Consider the following 19,171-nt stretch of genomic DNA (forward strand, 5'->3'; position numbering starts at 1 on the left):
CTGCTGTGAGAGTGCCACCTCCTGGGAAAAAAGCCAGTAGGTTGCCTCCTCTCTCTGCTGTTACATATTAAGCCTGCAACTGTTTCCGTTCAATCTCAGATACATTCTGTTCACCAGCTTCAGAGTTCCGAGTGCAGGTGCCCTCAGTTAATCATCCAGCTCACTCCAGAGTCACTTCCAGCAGTGAAGGATGTTCCTTCCAGGCAGCCAGCCAGCCAGCCAGCCAGCATCGTGGTTTTTAAAAATCTGCACCATTCTGGTCCCTAAAGACTTGTTCAAAGTTTGTTTGCTTTTTTATTTAAATTTCTTAAAATTAGAGGGTAACAGTCAAAGGGACAAATCCAGGACTTTAATATTGACAACAAAAGAGACAATGAGAAATAAACCAACTACTGCTTATGGTAAAGATTGTGTGGTAAAGGAACGGAGATGAACAGACTCAAAACACTTAAGAGGAAAAAGTAGTATTTTCTTTAAAAAGATGTTAAACGTTACCTTCCAGGACAAGACAACCAACCTCATGTTCACTTTGAAAAAACTATTTACTTTTTTCCAAATATTATTTCAAATATGTATTGTACAGACAAGGGTCAATATGGGTCATAAACATTCTATAGAAAAACACATTTTATAGACATTGGAAATAAATTTAATAAAAGAAAACTCTCATATTTATCTAGATGTGCTATGTTATACAGGAAGATTTTAGCATCCAAAGTGCAAAGACAAAATGTGGCTTTTCTTGCCACACCAAATATTGACAATCTCCCCTGAAGCCTACTCTTGTTAGTGGGATGCCAAACAGACAGCACACTGACCTCTGCAGCTCCATAAGACAGGCAGGGCTCAAGTATCAGAATGAATTCAATTTATAAACAAACTGGCCTTGACCCCCACCAAAGCCAAAATTCAGCCAGAGGCCCATTAGAGATAAATACAAAAAGTGTCACTTTTACAAGGTTGTGCCACTTATCACTACTAAACCTAATCAATCCAAAATACACCCACCGCTAGTTCTGTCCTCACCCTATCCCATTTTTACGAAGGCTCCGGGTTATAGCTCCAGTTCATCATGAAGAAAGAGGGATGTCCAGTTCTCAGGAGCCATCCTGAATCCTCTATCCAAACCTGTTTTTACCCTGCCCTCCCACCTCCCACTCTGAGACAAGTCAATTTTACTAAAAAGGTAGGGCTTCTATCATCGCCTCACAAAAATAAGTTCTAAGTAATAGCACAGAAATGTCATTCCATGAGCGGCATTTAGCTTTCAGGCAAAGGGACGAGGCTCCCCCACCACAGCCCCTCGCAATCACAATGAATTTCATACTGCCCTCTACCCCTACAAAGAGCTCCCATCTAAAAGCTCCCAACCACAGCACAAGGTGTTGGTGTTACATCACTTGAGAGAAAGAGAGGAAGATATATATAGTTTTAATGAACCCCCTGCACAATTACACTGGATTGAAAGCCTGGAGAATGCTAAAGTAGTGACGAGTGAGGGGGCTGCGAGCAGGGAGTACAGGTGCGTCCTTCCTTTGCAGTCAGTAAATGCTGGAAGTAACAGGAGATGCGGCTTCACTTGAGCATTGGAGAAGCAAAGAAGTTGCCTTGCCGTCCTAGGTTTGTGGCAGACTTACTTTTGCTCCCAAACCTGAAGAAAAAGAGAATAAACTAGAAAAAGTATTCTATGAAAAAACAGTAAATGAACAACTATAACATGATGATTTAATGAACTAAAAGTAGAAACTCCTCAAAAACTACTCTGTAAGCTACTCAGTCATCTAAGATGGGGGCGCTGGGACTGTAAAGAGGGATCCTTATGGCTCCAGGTTTCCTTTTAAAATCTAGCCACTAGCTAAGATCTAATTCTATCTTTCTTTGAATTAGCTTCAGTATGGTAGGAAAGAGATCTAAGCAGGCAATCCCCATACCTGGGCGTGTTCCTGAGCGTGGAGCGGACTCGCTGCGACAGGGAGCTGGAGGAAGGCGTCTTGAGAAGCTGATGCTCAGGCGTGGTCACAGGCCCCAGAAAACTCACTTCAATCACAGTTAAGCATATTTTTAAAGGAGGGGAGAGAAAAAAAGCACCCATGAAGGTGGCCAGTTTTAAGCTGAAATCCCTAGAAATACTTAAGAACTAAGGCTAGAGACCTAGCAATGCCCAGAGATCATGCCTGTCATCATGTAACACACCAGTGTATCTTTTGAACTATGAATTGCTGACATTCATTCACTTCCTGATTTAGGCCATCCTCAAACTTCAAACTACACAAATCTAACATTTGACCACTTGATTTTTACCTATATTACAAGAAATAATATGCTACCTTATAATGAAAGAACATGTGAGGTTGCCAGTGCCACTGAGGTTGGAATAAAACCAGCCTCCTACAAACTGGCAAAGCTTTTAAGAAATCAAATTGGTAAAACATATCAAGAAACATAAGGATAAATTATATATAATTATTATTGTATCTATGTTTTTTACTTTCCATATGGGTAAAGAAGACCACAGAAGGTGGGGAAAATCAAGATAGTAGATCTGTATAAATTCTCCTTCAACATTAGCATTCTCAAAACGATTTTAATTTTTATTGGAAAATGTGAATTTCAAATAACTCTAGCAAAGGCAGGGAAACAGCCCATGACTAAATCTGAAAAGGTCTTTTAAAAAGCACAACTAGGGCCTTACCTTTAATATCTGGTGTCTGTGGTGTTGAAAAGGCATTTGAGTTTTCAATGACATGCATGGGGTCAATGTTCTCTTGTTCCACCATCATGAACTGACTCCAGTATTCCAGGGGCAGTGAGAGCAAGCGTTCTACCACCTAAAAGCCACCAAATATGTTAGCAAGCTTCCAAATCTCAGGGCTTATCTCTCACCAGTCTCTCATGTTATCATATCACACAAGTTCATGTATAAATATGATTGCCCACCTTGGGTTGACGCTTGATGTCCTGTAACATTGTCACTGGATCTGGATTGGGCACAGCGTGGGCAACTATTGTAGGTCCAAAGACTTTAGCCAGATTGGCAACATCCATTTTCGTATTTGGGCTCTGAGCCACTCTAAGCAAAAGAACATTATATTATAAGACTTTCTCCTCCACTTAAACACAGACCAAAATATAAGTTCTACAAGAAAACAATTCACCTCCCTGACACACAACCCACATTGTCTTCCCTTGGAAAATTCCCTAACTCCCAGAAACAACTTTCTGCTGTACTTACCTCTGCAAGTGAATCATGAGGAAAGCTAATGTGTCTCTGTTGGCCTGGGGCAGCTCACCAACAGCCTGGTACATGGCAGCTATGCTGTTGTCCTCATCTGTGATTTCTATAAATGGAAAGAAAGTACCAAAAGGCCTAAGACTGCTTTCCCTTGACAGCAGGCATCCAAGTTATCGACCACAAAGTCTCATCTATACAGTAAGCTCCTGAAACTTCTGATTAGGTTCATGACTACATCAGACTCTAGGTTCATTAACAAGCAGGATACTGGCCAACAGTTCAATATTAGAAATCAGAACTTTTAAAAAACCAGCTCTTGCAGGTAGGGAAAGCATGTGCAGGAAGGCAGACATACAACTGCTATGACTACAATTATCAAGAAGGCATTTGTTTATAGAACATGTTTATGGACCTACTATGTGCCAGGTACTATTGGAGGAGTTACTAAAAAAAGCAAATATCTACTAGGTAGTAACACATGTAATAAAATAAGGCAGGCAAGAAGCTAGAAAGTAATGGAAGCTATTATTTTAGAAAAACTGGTCAGGAAAGGGGTTTCTGAGGAAAAGATATTCAAAAAGAAACCTGAAAGAAATAAAAAAGCAAACCATGCAAATATTATTTCTGCAACTACTGTGAAGGCCAGGAGAGTTGGTATGTTCTAAGAATTGCAAGAACTCCGTTGTACCTGGAGAGGAAAGAAAGAAGGGAAGGGCATAAAAGGAAATAATACTGGATACAAAACCAGGAGCAAAATCATGCAGGGTCTTTGGGCCATGCTAAGGACTGGATTGATCGTGTGAATGAAGGGAAGCCATTGGAAGACACTGAGGACAGAAATAATATCATGTTATTTAAAAGAACTACTCTACCTCAGAGGGTAAGAGTAGTAACAGGAAAAACAGGAAGTTCTTACATTACTCCAGGTGAGAAATGTTCAGAATGGTAGTAGGACCATAAATTTTCAAATGTAGCCTATATTTTACAAGATCTTTGCAGACAAGATTTGCCAGCCAATGGATTAAATGTGAAATGTGAGAAAAAGGAATTAAAGATGGTTCTAAGTTCAAAAGGCCAACCTAAAACTTGGCCAAACAACAAAAAAAACCTATGAGAGCCCTACTGTTTAGACAGGAAGAAAACAGGCATGGGCAACATGCCATACTTATCTATCCATCAAAGTATTTGAGTATCTGCTATGTTTCAGGCACTTAACTAGATGGGGATAAAGCTGCAAACAAAAACATTCAAACATTCCTGCCCCTTGTGGGACTCACACTCTCAAGTATTAAGATCTGCCCTTAGCCCTGACCGGTTTGGCTCAGTAGATAGATCGTTGGCTTGCAGACTCAAGGGTCTCAGGTTCGATTCCGGTCAAGGGTATGTACCTTGGTTGCGGGTACATCCCCAGTAGGAGGTGTGCAGGAGGCAGCTGATCCATGTTTCTCTCTCATCATCGATGTTTCTAACTATCCCTCACCCTTCCTCTCTGTAAAAAATCAATAAAAAAAAAAAAAAAAAAATATATATATATATGTATATATATATATATATATATATATATAAAATATATTTTGTTGATTTTTTACAGAGAGGAAGAGAGAGGGATAGAGAGTTAGAAACATCGATGAGAGAGAATCATCGACCAGCTGTTTCTTGCACACCCCCCACTGGGGATGTGCCCGCAACCAAGGTACATGCCCTTGACCGGAATCAAACCCGGGACCTTTCAGTCCGCAGGCCAACGCTCTATCCACTGAGCCAAACCAGTTTCGGCTAAAATTTGTTTTTTTAAAAAAGATCTGCTCTTACCTGCTGCTCCCATAAAGGTCTTATTCAGCCGAAAGGTCAGAAGGGGTTCTTTAAGGTTTCGAAGGAAGTCTTTCAGGAAGCTACAGATAGCATGGATATCATCCACTTTGCTGAGGAGGGGTACAGTTTTCACTCTGAGAAATTTTTCTTTTAGTTCTTTTACTGTCCGGTCGCAGCCTGAGACCCGATATAGGCCTGTCTGTTATCAAGAAGACACTCAGTTAAGAAGCTCATAAGTGTTAACACAAGAAACAAACTCACTCTCTTCCAAGTTCATGCTTACCTCAGTCAGCCCCCTCTGTTCAATCTCATTTACGCAGTGGACAATAATGGAGGGGATCATTGGAGAAGTCTGGGACACATAATCTGCCAGTATTCCCTGAAACGGAACGTTTTAAGTTATCATTTTTACCACTTAGACCAGCAGATCTCGACCAGTGTGCAGAACCATCTCCCAACTAATACTCAGGCTGGCACAGCATGTCTCCTTTAAATTCCTATTCCCAACGCATATATTAGAACAGAGACACTCAATTATGTTTCCTACCTCCACACCACGACTGATTTATGGTCAAAGATACCACACTCTTCATGAACAAGTAATAAAACCACTAGCTACAACTGTGTCCTTGTTTTTCTAATACACAAGGGCATCAGAAAAAAGCAATAATGACATTACAGTAAGGCCTTTAATATACACTAATTCGTTGCTTTAAAAAAAAAAAAAAAAGCCTTTTAAATTAATTCTTAGTAAGGAAAATAAATACAACTCAATTGCTGTGACACAGCCTTACCTTTAAGGGAGAACTCCATGGTACTATATCAGAATACAGAAAATTTGTTAAAAAAAAAAAAAAAAATCTTTGCACAAATAAGAATTCTTAAGATTAGGGAAATAACATTTGATTTGCTGGGGGCTGGGTAGTAGCTTAGTCATTTTGCTTTGATTCTTGCTAATGTTGCTTGAACAATAAATACTTTCTTGAAGGATTAAATAGATTTTTAGAAATAAGCAACCTAATCTTAATAGCCTTGAATGGGATATCTCTAACATAAGAGAAAAGATATTCATAGATGAACTTATATGTTGTCTGGGATTTGATTCAAAATAATTTACTGGACAGGGCCAAGAGGGAGAGATAGGAATATTGATAAAGCAAGACTAGAATGAATTAGTAATTGTGGAATTTGAGTGATAAAAACAGGGAATTAGTTATACTAATCTCTCTACTTTTGCATGTTCCAAATTTTACAAAATAGGATAGGACGGGGAAGGGAGGGAAGGGAAGAGGAAAGAAGGTGAGAAAAGAGAGGGGAGGAAGGAAAGGAGAAAATGGAAACAAGGAAGAGAAGGAGGAAGTGTGAGGATGGGGGAAAAAGGGAAGGAGAAAGGGGGAGGGCAGGTAAAGGAAGAGGACTTTTGGTCTAGAATGGTTATAAAACAGACTAACCCATACAGGACCCAAATGCAAGTTAACATTTTATAATTTGTATTCATTACTCGTGGAAAACATACTTAGCATAATTTAAAACAAAACTGACATTCAGCTGCAGAAAAGCTAATAATAAGCCCTAACACGATGCTTTCCATAGGCCGTACCTCTCCTATCTTAACAGGTGTTCCCATCAGGGTAGGAATGCAGGGAAGGGGACAGCGGTCCCGACATTCTGGATGAGAGACGACACGACAGTCTCGACACTTCAGAGACAGCTTGCCAAATTTTATCCGCTTTCCACATGGAACACAAGATTCGGGTTTAATAACCTGAGGATGAAATGGGGCAGAAGGAACAGAGTGGTACGAATTAGGAAATTATCAACATCATCAACCACTTTAAGCACTTAGGATGTGCTGAACAGCTTTCTAGTCCTTTTTTACACTTAGATGTTGTGTAATTCTCACAATAATCCCATAAAATAGGTTGTGTTTTTATTTAAGGAAACAGATGCAAAAAGAGGCTAAGTAACTTGCATAAAGTCAATCCACTAGAAGGGAACAGTGAGTGTACAATAGTGGAAAGAACTTGTTTACATAGAGTCAGAAAACCTCCACGTAACTATGCCACTTACTGTCATGTGGCTCAAATAAGTCACTTAACTCCTCTGAGCCTGTCAGTTTGCTTGGGTTTTTATGAGGAAATCAAATGGGACAAAGTTAAAATATGCCATTTAATAAGTATAAAACATAAATATATGTCACTAAGAAGCACGAAATGCTTCTGAAAAGTTACTTTCTTCGAATTTTAGTGTTCCTCCCAGAATGGAAAGCTACACACCTTTTGTAATTCAGCAGTGACCCCTTCAGAGTGGGATTAGGAGGAGGAAGGAAATTCAACATTTAACTCTATAATGTCAGAGCAACTGTCGCCAACCCGTGGTCTGTGAGGTCCGGAAGGCTGGTGACTGCTATTTTGAAGTATTAAAATTTGTTCCTGGTACATATTACTCTCACAATTGAAAAACTATAGGTGGCCCCCAAAAGGAGGAGCAATCAGAGATTTACCGTCTTGGAGACAAAGTCGTGCAGACGCATCCCCCCAGTACTCTGCGGAGTGTTGGAGCTGTCTGTCTCAGTTCTTGGCTCCAGCGGCCTGCTGCTCAAGGTGGAGTCACTACTCCAAGGCTGTAAAGTACCTAGAAAGCAAGCAGCTTTAACCTTAAGTATTTTGTTCCTTCTGAATTTTAACCCTAATTTCAATGTAATCTGTAATAATAAAAGGGTAACATGGTAATTAAACTGGATAACTGCCGGGCGTCCTTCCTGACAAAGCCAGGGCCAGAGGGAAACCAGCCCAGGTCCCGGTGCCTGCGGGCCTGTGGGCGGCTGGAGGAGGGAACCCAGCCTGGTCCGAGTGCCTGCCAGCAGCCAGCAGAGGTAAACCCAGGTCCCCGAGGGAAGCAGGTGCCAACAGCCAGGGGAAGGAAGGCCTACTCTTGCAAGACTTTTCATGCATCGGGCCACTAGTTGATAGATAACCAGTAATCTGTAACATTAATCAGAAGTAAATAGCCTTTTATGTCATTGCTGGCTGGTGTGGCTCAAATGGTTGGAGCAACATCCCATACACCAAAAGGTTGTGGTTTGATTCCCAGTCAGGGTACACACCTAGGTTGCAGGTTCAATTCTCCAGCCAGGAGGCAACCAACTGATATTTCTCTCTCACATCAATGTTTCTTTCTCTTCATCTCTCTCTTTTCACAATTTTCTCTCTCTCTTAAAAAAGAAAAGTGAGTCCTGGTTGATGTGCTCAGTGGTTAAGAGTGTTGGCCCATGAACTAAAATGCCTGGGTTGCAGGTTCTCCTGTCCAATTGGGGCACTAGCAGGAGGCAACCAACTGATGTGTCTCTCACATCAATGTTTCTCTCTCTCTTCTCTTTACCCTTCCTGGTCGGTCCCTTTCACACTCTAAAATCAATGGGAAAAATATCCTCCAGTGAGAAATAACACACACAAAAAAAGAAGTGAATATAATGGCTACTCCTACACACACACACACACACAGTATCAAGAATAACAAGTTATGCATTAATGGCATAGGCCAGCTAGCAATCTAAGGTAGAGTTTGATACAATGTTCTGGCCATCAGCCACAACCCAGCAGACCTGATTTCCTTCGACTTCTCGTCCAATATGGAACAGTTTCAATAGTGGATGTAGCTTCAATGGGCCCGCCATCATTGGGAACAGTCACTGTAGTTTTTGCAACAATGGATTCATTCCCCTGAAACAAAATTGTAATGAAGGAAGAAAAAACATTTAAATCTAATATCCCCTCCACTACAGGGTTTTGGAATGCTTGAAAAATTCCTGAGTCTTTGTTAGGACTTAAGGCCCAAATCACTATTAAGTCGAAATCTCATACTTTAGGACAGAAATATAGGCCACAGGGGTATACATACAAGCAACTAAGAATCAAGCATAAAACTGACAGCTGTTTACTTAATCAGACTGATTCCATTCATATGGATGATAAGGACTCTATTTCATTAAAAAAAAAAAGAAAAAACAACCCTCATCAACATCTCTCTCAAAGTAACACTTGCAATGTTCACTCAGAATTTTTAATGTTTTGAGCCACTAATCTTTAATGTGTTCAAGAGCACAATCGTCTTGGCCTGACTAGTCTTACCTGGTCTGCTGTAGAGCCAATGGAACGAGTTTTCTTTATAGGTCCTGGGGGGCCATCAATGAACTGTCGGCTATTGGAGCGCTAGAGAGGGGGCAAACACCATTAACTTTACTGCCAAGCACATCTGAAGCACAGAAGATAAACTTATTCATTAGACAACTTGGATCCAAGTCCTAGGCTCCAAGGCTATGGTTAATAACAAACAATGTGCTCTCTCTCACTGCCTATTTCCACAGGAAGCTTAAGTTGTACCGACACAAAAATGTCTTCCCTTAAGAAACAAGCAAGCTTGGGAAAAATTTAGATGACAGCACAGAGAAAGTAGAGCTGTAATCCTATCTAAGGACAAGAAGTCTTTGGAAACATATTAAGCACCCTAAACAAACACACAGACACACCTCTGATTATCCCATTATACACACATTACATCTGAAGCTTTTATTAGAGCACAAAAGTTCTGCATAAAAAGTCATATGACAACTCAAAATAAACTTAAGCATTTCCTTTTCCATATGATGAATAAAGTGAGAGCAGTCCAGAATAGTAAAATGGGACAGAATTCTATCCTGAGTTACCACCCTCAGCAAGGATTAAAATGTATTTAACAATGGCTAGAGCAGTGGTTTGCAAACCGCAGCCCGAGAGCCACATGCAGCTCTTTGGCCCTTTGAGTGTTCTAACGCCACTTCTTCAAAATAGACTCACCCAGGCCGAAAACCGACTTCTGCGCATGGGCCCCAAAGTTTCAATCGCACTGTACGTGCGTGCCTGCATGTGGCATTTTATGGAAGTGCCACACTCAAGGGGCCAAAGAGCCACATGTGGCTCGGGAGCCGCGGTTTGCCGAACACTAGGCTAGAGCAACAGTCAGAAATGCAATATTGTGGTAGAACTTACAAGGAAACTTTTATTTTATTTTTTTTAAAGAAAGAAAGAGATAAGGATAAAAAGAAACTGACAAACAAAACAGATCCAGTGACATGGAAGCATGCAACAGATTAAGGACTCTCAGATGGAAAGGACTGGGGGGAGGGAAGAGGGGGGAAATACACATACACTCACACACACACACACACATACACACACACATTCATAACCCATGGACACAGACAATAGTGGGGTAAAGGCCTGCAGAGGGGTCAATGGGAAAACAAAGGGGGACATCTGTAATACTTTCAATAATAAAGATAAAAAATTTAAAAAAAAAAAGAAATAACATACCCTCTTTTCTCTCTTCTTCAGTTTGAAAGTCTTTATTACAGAAGAATCCCAATCCTGTTGACAATTACACTGTATTAATTTCTTTCTTTGGTTAGGCCTCCCCTAAACCCTGTGCAAATAAATTTACAGAGAACTTTAAAGGCTTCTTAAGTCAGACTCCCTTAACTAACAATTTGAGAAAATTGGGGGCAGAACTCAAGTATTGTACCTACAAAGCCATAGAAAGTTAACATGTTTTCTTTCCAAAATTGAAGCTATTATAATAGAATCAGGAATCAATACCACAGAGACAAGAAAAGGTTAAAGAATCAACTTCTGTTGTGATTATCTCCAGTGCCTAGTCCTTTGTTTCTGATTATGTGTGTAATTGGTTTTAGAACTTGTTAGGCACTGTACTGATCGTGTTAGATGTCATCTTCCTCTTACGGGATTGTTATTTTCTGTCTAATCATATGTTCTGTACAATATAGCCACTTAAAAAGTTCTAGTTTAGGTTTTACTTCTCTCAATCACCTGGGCCCTAAAAGACATTTGCCACTGAAGAATTATTTGTCTTTTACTATGGTCTAGCTTCCTTCACTTATTTTAACCACATGCATTTTTAGTAGCTACCTGTGATTTCCTTACTCCTGATAATCCCTTAAAACACAAAATCCACAAACAGCTGTATGCAGCAAATTGTAATTTAGCTACATAAATTTAATCTCTCCAACTCATGGTCAAATAATTTAGCTATTGCTTGTTTGACCTAGCTTCAGTTACAACAGATAACATAGCGGAGGTGTAGCTCCAAAGTCAGCAAATTAGTTTTATTATATGTTCCAGACCTATTCTATATCATTCCTTATTCCAAAAGGGAGATACCAAATATTTATATCTATAAAATGGCAATTATTTCCCTAGTCAAATACTGAATTTGGACAGAAAACTCATAGTCCATGTAACAAGTAGTTGTCACTTGTTTGGCTATCAACCAGGAAACAAATCTCCAATAACCTCCCGATTTATTGTTTTACTGAGCTTTCAGTCAGTAAAACAGGTTCCTGAACATCAAAGACTGAAATATGAGGAGATGACCCTTCATGCAGAAACACCATCAGAAGTTAAAGAGAAGGGTGCTGTCCTATAAAAGCAGGGTAACAGTTTAGACATGTTAACCATTGTTGATCAGAGCATTATATAGTACCTAGAAACTCATCAGTCCTCTGACTGAAGCTCCAGATCACTGGTTTTCCTTCTACTTGTGAAGTAAAACTAAGTTTCCCTCTAGAACCAAACTAATTCAGAAATAAGGCACAAATCTATTCTCCCTAAGAGCAACAAATAGAGCTTTGCTTAAAAAAAAAAAAAAAAAAAAAAAAAAAAAAAAAAAAAAAAAAAATTATTGCTAGCTGGGGCTTTAATAAGTCAGGATATAATCAATTAATACATGCAGCTCACAAATCCATTAAAATTTAATCTCATGCTAAATCCTGAATTCTATATCTCCACTTCCAGAAACTAATAAAATATATAAGCAAGTCTCTTTTTTTATATTTTTATATTTTTTAATGCTACCTCAGTATCTATAACACATCAATTAATAACAGTAATAAAGGAATTCCAGAAGGACACAGAGATATTCCTAAGGGAGCAGAAATATAAATAATTCTCAGAGGTCAAATGTTCATTACCAGCGATTCATCAGTCTTGTCAAAGCTGATATCTGATAAAATGGAACCAGATTCATCAATGGTTGACAATCTATTGAGTGAAACAATACAAAGTTAGACAAAGATTATGAAAAGTAAAATCCACCAACGCCCAGAACAAGTTACCTAGCAGGTCAGATAATGTCAGCACTTTCACAGCAACCTCCTCCCTTTAAAGATAACTCCAAGCTTAGCCCCTAGCTGTGGTGGGTTGCTTTTATGGTTTCATGAGGAGTGTGTGAATGCAATACAGTGCTTTTTCAGCAAAAGCCTATAACTACAGCTGAAAATTACAGTTAGGGGTACGGGTTCTATTCCCTACTGAGTCTGTACTACAGGCTACTAAAAATTTACAAGGCAGAGAGTGAAGTTTAATGTGATCCCAATTGTGGTTGCTTTCTACAAGAGAGGGTATTACCCAGCATTAGCTTTTTAAGAAATTAAGCCCATACATCTTCTTAGTTATCAAGATTCCCCATAAAACAATCAGGCAACAAAATAAATGCCTCCAAGAGTGCTGACCTCTCCCTATATACTGTATTGGGGGTGTTAAATTCAAAGCCTACTTGAGATTTTTTTAAAGAGAGATGCAGTGGAACCAAAATTATTGTCTGGTCTTGGCTCACCGAAGACCTTTCTAAACCAGAGGAGCCTCAAGAGCTCTCTGGAGAGTAAACACTCAAAGTATTGCTGAACTGCCACTTTCACCTGTAGGCTTCTTAGCAATCTGCAGGATTAGTTATTGGTGTGCAATTTAGCACCAACATCAAAATTTTACCCATGGTGAAACAACATCTTAAGGAAAGATTAAAAAAACAAAAGAAATAGGGAGGCCACTGTGCCTTTATTTTCACCCACCCTTCCTCCAAAGTCTTTTCTGCTTTATTCAGCACACATTCCAGAACCAGTTTATTTAAGAGTTCAGATAACAAGAACTTCTGACAGCTGTGTTGCTCGTGATCAGATAACAACAGATGCAGTTCCCCCACCTTTTGTTCCCAGCATTGCCAGTGGATGGTTGGCCTCTGTTGAGAAAAGCCAGAGCTGATTTTTGCTCCTCGCTTAGTTGAATGCTGCCAGATGTGTCACACATGAGCATCTCTCGGATCAGCTGAATCTGTCTTTCCTACAGACCAAAGCAGAATAAAACATCCTAACCAACCAGGGGAGAAAGCTTCACCTCAAATTTATGGGATGGGCAGACCAGAAGACATTAAAATACAGCATTACACAAATGAGTCTTCAGGAAAGCGGTTACACCAATAGCATATTAATTCACATCAAGTCCAGATTGTGTCTCAGATTTCTGACTGGTAAAATAAACTCCATCTAGCAAATTGGGGTTTCTCTACAAGACTTTTGGATCAAATTGCTAATCCAAGAGGACAGAGTATTGCAAAATGAGAGTCCCAAAATAAATTTTGCATAGCACACACACTTTATTGTCATTTTACCAGGACAATTATTGGCTTCTTCCACAGATGGAAACAGCTACCCACCTTTCTAAATGGTGGAGCAAAATGCTATTAAATGGATACAAAGCTATGACACACTAGAACCAGATAATTTGAGCTCACTGAGGCATCTAACACTGTGCCAGGGTAGATCTGTGCCTCCTGGCTTTCCTTTGTACCATGACCCACCTTGGTACACCAAAATGAAAGTGTTCTATGTTAGCCACACTGCTCAACTTGTTGAATATATCTAGCCCTTTATCTTGAATCAGGAGCAGTGGTGAAGGAAAAACTTCGAGTTGTCTTACCTGTATCAAAGTACTAGCAATTTCACAGCAATCCCTTCCCTTTAAAGATAACTCCAAGCTTAGACCCTGGCTGTGGTGGGTTGCTTTTTATGGTTTCATGAGGAGTGTGTGTATGCAATACAGTTGATTGATATAAAGCTGAGGATATTCTGGGTGGCATGAGAGATGGCCAACTGTCTTGTGACAGACCAAGTATGGATTTCCCTGCCCTTCCCCCTAATTATAATTCTTTAAATTTGAAATCTGTCAAGTCAAAAAATGAAAAACATTTTAAATTTCAACCTATGGAGAACAGGATTCCTAAGATGCAGTTTCAGTTCCAATCACAGACATATTGTCAATGGGCAGGTTGCTTTTAGTTCTTTAATACGGAATAAGAAGCTGGGCATGTCTGGCAAGTAGATAGCTCAGTTGGTCAGAGCATCATCATGATATGCCAAGGTTGTGCATTCAATCCCTGGTCAGGGCTCATATAATCAGCCAATGAATGCATAAGTGGAACATCAAATCGATGCTTCTCCACTTCACCTCCACTTCCCTCACTCTAAAACATCAATTTAAAAAATCACAACATTACCAGATCCTCCCCCCTCCCCCAGCGTCACAGTACTAGCATAGAAAACAATACACACCAGCTTTTCACAGTCGGCCTCAGCTCGCTGTCTCCGTTTGATCTCTACATCCACCTGATTGCGTGCATGCTTCAGCTTAACATCCAGAGCACTTCGCTCAGTCTCTGCTTTCATCAAAAGATCCTTGTATTTTCCCAGCTCTTGGTCTGTTCTCTGCCACTTTTTACGGAAATCCTCGAAGTCCTTTGCCAACTGGATGAATTCTAAAGATACGAGGGAAACTTTAATAATTCAAACGCCAAATGCTTGAATTATAAATGCTCTCATAAATGAGTCCTCTGGTTATTTTACTCCAAATACATAATTAAGAGCCCAGCTAAACTATGAGCAGCTGAAAACAACCAAGAGCAGATTCTGGATATATGTTCATCACTCTAGATGAGGACTTTATGGGGAGCAATTCCTGTTTCAGCAGGCCACTTACTCTGGCTTAGCCAGTAGCATCTGCTATGAAATAAGTAACTCATTAGTCACCTGGCTCCAGATGTAACACCAACACCGAAAGCTCCTAACAGAAGGCAATCAAAACGGAATACCTTTGGGGCAGCTGTCACACACCAGGACAGTTACAGCTATAAAACAAAAGTGGCCTCCTTTAGAGTCACTCATTGCTGTGCCAGAGAGATGTTAAACAGGAAATTCAAATGTACCTGTTGTAGTATGCTCCAGTAGATGTAGGTTAATATTAGAGATGTCTAGGCTTGCAATTCCATTCAGCTATATAATTATACAAATACTAGAGGCCCAGTGCATAGAATTCGTGCATGTGTGTGTGAGTGTGTGAGTGTGTGTATGTGTGTGGGGGGGGTCCTCAGCCCTGCACCCTCTCCAATCTGAGACCCCTCAATCCCTGCCAACAGTCGAACATCCCTCTCATAATCTGGGACTGCTGGCTCCTAACCACTCGCCTGCCTGGCAGCCCCCTAACTGCTCCCGGGCCAGCATGATTGACACCTAACTGCTTCCCTGCCAGCCTAATCACCCCTAACTATCCTCCCCTGCAGGCCTGGGTCTCCCCCACTACAGGTCTGGCTGCCCCCAATCGTCTTCCCATGCAGGCCTGGTCGCCCACAACTGCCCTCCCCTGCCAGCCATCTTGTAACAATGTGGGGTGGCCATCGTATGACGACGTAGGGGTAGCCATCTTGTGGTGGCCATCTTGTGATGACGTGGAGCAGCCATCTTGTGACAATGTGGGGGTGGCCCACTGTGACACAAGGGTATGAGGGTCAATCTGCATATTACCTCTTTATTATGTAGGATCGGTTTGAAAGTAAAGAGCCAATTTGCTGTTTAACACTGCCCTGAAGGGTATATAAACATTCCAGTTAGAAAGATACAGGAAGAGAAGACCTACTAGGTTTGGGTGGGTCACTGATAGCAAAATGTGGATTCTTTTCAAGTGTCTGCAAAGACAGCACCACTTCCAAGGCAGCACCTCAAAGCATGAAAACTCTAGTGACATTCATTGTTATCATCTGCTATCAGCAAAGACTTTTTTTTTTTCCATAATGCCTTACTATTTCCAGTTAACCTGAATCTATCTCTAAGCATCACTTTACACCAGTATCAATGGAGGAAGTTTCAAAGGTGTACATCTGTTGGTCAAACTAACCCAATTTACAGCTGAAACTAGGCCAAATTTACACAAGGCAAGCAGATTTTTTGGTGCACTTTTCCTATTTGAATTTAACTTGGAGCATAGAAACAATATAGTCTCCTTTTAAAATAATCTTAATAATTTGACTAAATTTCAAACTTGAAATTAAAATTGGGCTACCAATTCAATCTATAGAAATCAAGTCTTACATATAAGGAAACTAGTTTTTAGCCAACAAAAGATTTTAACAAAACAAGGATATTATGACCTACTTATCTTAGACAATGCAAATAACAAGGAACATATATGTATGTATGTATGTATGTATGTATATTCTACAATAGATATACTAGTTAATTATAATGGATTTGTAATTTAAAAAAACATAATTTCAAAAGAATCATCAAAAGTTCTTTATTCAAAGTAATGTCCATCGCTACCTACACATTTCACCCATCTTCCAGGTAATTTGTGGATACAGTTCCAATAGAACTTTTCTTGTTTTGAGGCAAATCATTCAGAGACCCAATTTTCCACTTCTTTATATGTTTTGAAGTGCTGATCAGAAAGTGCAAGTGCCATGGATCAGAACAAGTGGTAATCTGAAGGAGCAAGGTCTGGTGAATGCAGCAGGTGGGTTAATACTTCCTAAGGTCTTTTAATGTGTCTTTAACTGGTTTTGAAGTGTGTGATGGTGCGTCATCATGAAGCAGCATCATCATGAAGCAAAACTACTTTGCTGTGTCTTCTGGCACATTCTGGTCATTTCACGATCAAAGCGTGGTTCAGCCCTAACTCGTTTAGCTCAGTGGATAGAGTATCAGCCTGTGGACTGAAGGGTCCCAAGTTAGATTTCAGTCAAGGGCATGTAACTTAGTTGTGGACACATCCCCAGTAGGGGTGTGCAGGATGCAGCTGACTGATGTTTCTCTCTCATCGATGTTTCTAACTCTCTATCCCTCTCCCTTCCTCTCTGTAAAAAACTCAATTTTATATATATATATATATATATATATATATATATTTTAAAAAGCGTGGTTCAAGTTGATCATTTGTTGTCGGTATCTATCAGTATTAACGGTTTCACCTGTTTTAGAAGCTCATAATACACACCTTCCTGATCCCACCAACACAGAGCATTGTCTTCTTTCCAAAGCAATTTGGCCTTGCAAGCGATGTTGATGATTGGCCTGGATCAACCCATGATTTTGTGCATTTGGGATTCTCAAAATAAATCCACTTTTCATCACCAGTCACATTTCATGCAAAAACGACTTTCTTTTGTGCCATTGAAACAACATTTTACTGATGACTTTTCGGTTTTCCATTTGTCTTTCGTTCAGTTGATATAGCACCCATTTTCCTTCCTTTAAAATCTTTCCCATTGCTTATAAACGATCAGAAATTGTTTGCTGAGCAACGTTTAATCTTTCTGCAAGTTGTTTTTGAGTTTGACACGCATTTTCATTCAATAATGCTTTGTAATTGTTGGTCTTCAAATTTTTTCGGTTGACAAAATAGCATATATATCAAATCACACATATATCAACATATGTGTAACTCCATCTATTGAAAAAATCTGCATTATTAACCGGTACACCTAGTGTGTGTGTGTATATATACAGAGTGTGTGTATATGTATATGTGTATATATGTATATATATGTATATATGTGTATATATGTATATGTATATATGTGTGTATATGTGTGTGTGTGTGTGTGTGTGTGTGTGTGTATATATATATATAAATAATTACAATTCAAATAGATTTTAAAAATACCCCTGTTTGGTTAACAGTTTGGAACATTACTAAGGCCTAATTTTCCTCCTTAATTTAAAAAATAACAACAATATATCCTTTTGTAAATTTAACAATTTCAACACTATAGATTCACAAGGAAGAAAATTTAAAAACAAGCCCAGCCTGTATGGCTCAATGGTTGAGCAATGACCCAGGAACCAAGAAATCACTGGTCCCCGTGTCAGGGCACATGCCCGAGCGAAGGGCTCGATCCCCAGTAAGAGTGTGTGCCGGAGGCAACGAATCGATGATGTTCCTCTCTCATCAATGTTTCTATTCTCTATCTCTGTCTTTTCTCTCTGTCTCTAAAAATCAATAAAACATATTTTTAAAAAACAACACACAAAAAATCCTAAAGCTGGTCTTAGCCATGTTCACTCCGGTAATCATTAAGTAGTACACTTATGATTTGTGTATTTTCCTGATGAATATAATACTTTAATTTAAAAAAGAATAAGAAACACACTTTTCAACTACGCAGTCTAAAAACTTTCTACCTCCACGCTGCAGCCAATTAAATGTTTCTAAATGTAGTTGTACATACACACACAAATACTTAAGTACTGAAAAACAAATTGAGAACAAAAGATTTTCATTTGACCTAATTTTGCTGGTTTGTTTATTCTTTGGGATATTCCCTTTTTTCTTTCTATAATTCTTTATTGTTGGATATATATATATATATATATATATATATATATATATATATATATCCATCCATCCATCCATCCCTCCCTCCCCTTTTGGGGATATTCCTTGATAAGTCTTATTAAATTTAGGTTTTTAGCCCTGGCCAGTGTGGCTCCGTTGTTTGGGTGCTGGTTCAATTCTGGTCAGGACACATGCCTGGGTTGCAAGCTTGATCCCAGGTAGGAGGCAGTCATGCCAGTATTTCACTCTCAACATAGATATTTCTCTCTTCCTCTCACTATCGCTCTCTCTAAAAATCAATTAAAATATTTTTTAAAATAAAAATAATGAAGTGATCAACCAAAGAACTTGTATGCATATATCCATAACCTATAGACACAGACAACAGGGTGGTAAAGGCCTGGGGTGGAGAGCAAAGCAGACTAGAAGGGGTCAATAGAGGAAAAACAGGGGATATATGTAACACTAAAGCCCCGGTGCCCAAAATTCGTGAAAGGGGGGAGGGGGGTGTCCTTCAACTCGGCCTACACCCTCTCCAATCTGGGACCCCTCAGAGGATGTCTGGCAGTTGGACATCCTTCTCACAATCCAGGACCACTGGCTCCTAACCACTTGCCGGCATGCCTGCCTGATTGCC

At 39.7% G+C, this 19,171-nt stretch overlaps 1 protein-coding gene across 5 annotated transcripts in view; it reads right to left on the reverse strand.

Moving 5' to 3' along the window:
* Positions 1 to 523: 523 nt before the first annotated feature.
* The window catches only part of RACGAP1 (Rac GTPase activating protein 1), a 32,882-nt gene continuing 14,234 nt past the window's right edge, over positions 524 to 19,171 (reverse strand). For 4 of the 5 annotated variants that reach the window (XM_036457480.2, XM_036457482.2, XM_036457481.2 and 1 more), the window contains exons 3-17: positions 14,481 to 14,683; positions 13,076 to 13,212; positions 12,069 to 12,138; positions 10,396 to 10,449; positions 9,175 to 9,255; positions 8,649 to 8,766; positions 7,548 to 7,678; positions 6,645 to 6,809; positions 5,328 to 5,423; positions 5,045 to 5,243; positions 3,233 to 3,338; positions 2,938 to 3,070; positions 2,693 to 2,828; positions 1,932 to 2,037; positions 524 to 1,651 (exon numbers count right to left, since the gene is read on the reverse strand). In XM_036457480.2, coding sequence (XP_036313373.1) covers positions 1,576 to 1,651; positions 1,932 to 2,037; positions 2,693 to 2,828; positions 2,938 to 3,070; positions 3,233 to 3,338; positions 5,045 to 5,243; positions 5,328 to 5,423; positions 6,645 to 6,809; positions 7,548 to 7,678; positions 8,649 to 8,766; positions 9,175 to 9,255; positions 10,396 to 10,449; positions 12,069 to 12,138; positions 13,076 to 13,212; positions 14,481 to 14,683 — 1,811 coding nt within the window. In that variant the 3' untranslated portion in view covers positions 524 to 1,575. Of the gene's footprint in view, positions 1,652 to 1,931; positions 2,038 to 2,692; positions 2,829 to 2,937; positions 3,071 to 3,232; positions 3,339 to 5,044; positions 5,244 to 5,327; positions 5,424 to 6,644; positions 6,810 to 7,547; positions 7,679 to 8,648; positions 8,767 to 9,174; positions 9,256 to 10,395; positions 10,450 to 12,068; positions 12,139 to 13,075; positions 13,213 to 14,480; positions 14,684 to 14,954; positions 14,975 to 19,171 lie in introns of those variants that run through there. The other variant, XM_045587969.1, reaches the window with a different exon arrangement.

Source organism: Pipistrellus kuhlii, unplaced genomic scaffold (assembly GCF_014108245.1).
Source record: "Pipistrellus kuhlii isolate mPipKuh1 unplaced genomic scaffold, mPipKuh1.p scaffold_m20_p_3, whole genome shotgun sequence".
Classification (NCBI taxonomy): domain Eukaryota; kingdom Metazoa; phylum Chordata; class Mammalia; order Chiroptera; family Vespertilionidae; genus Pipistrellus; species Pipistrellus kuhlii.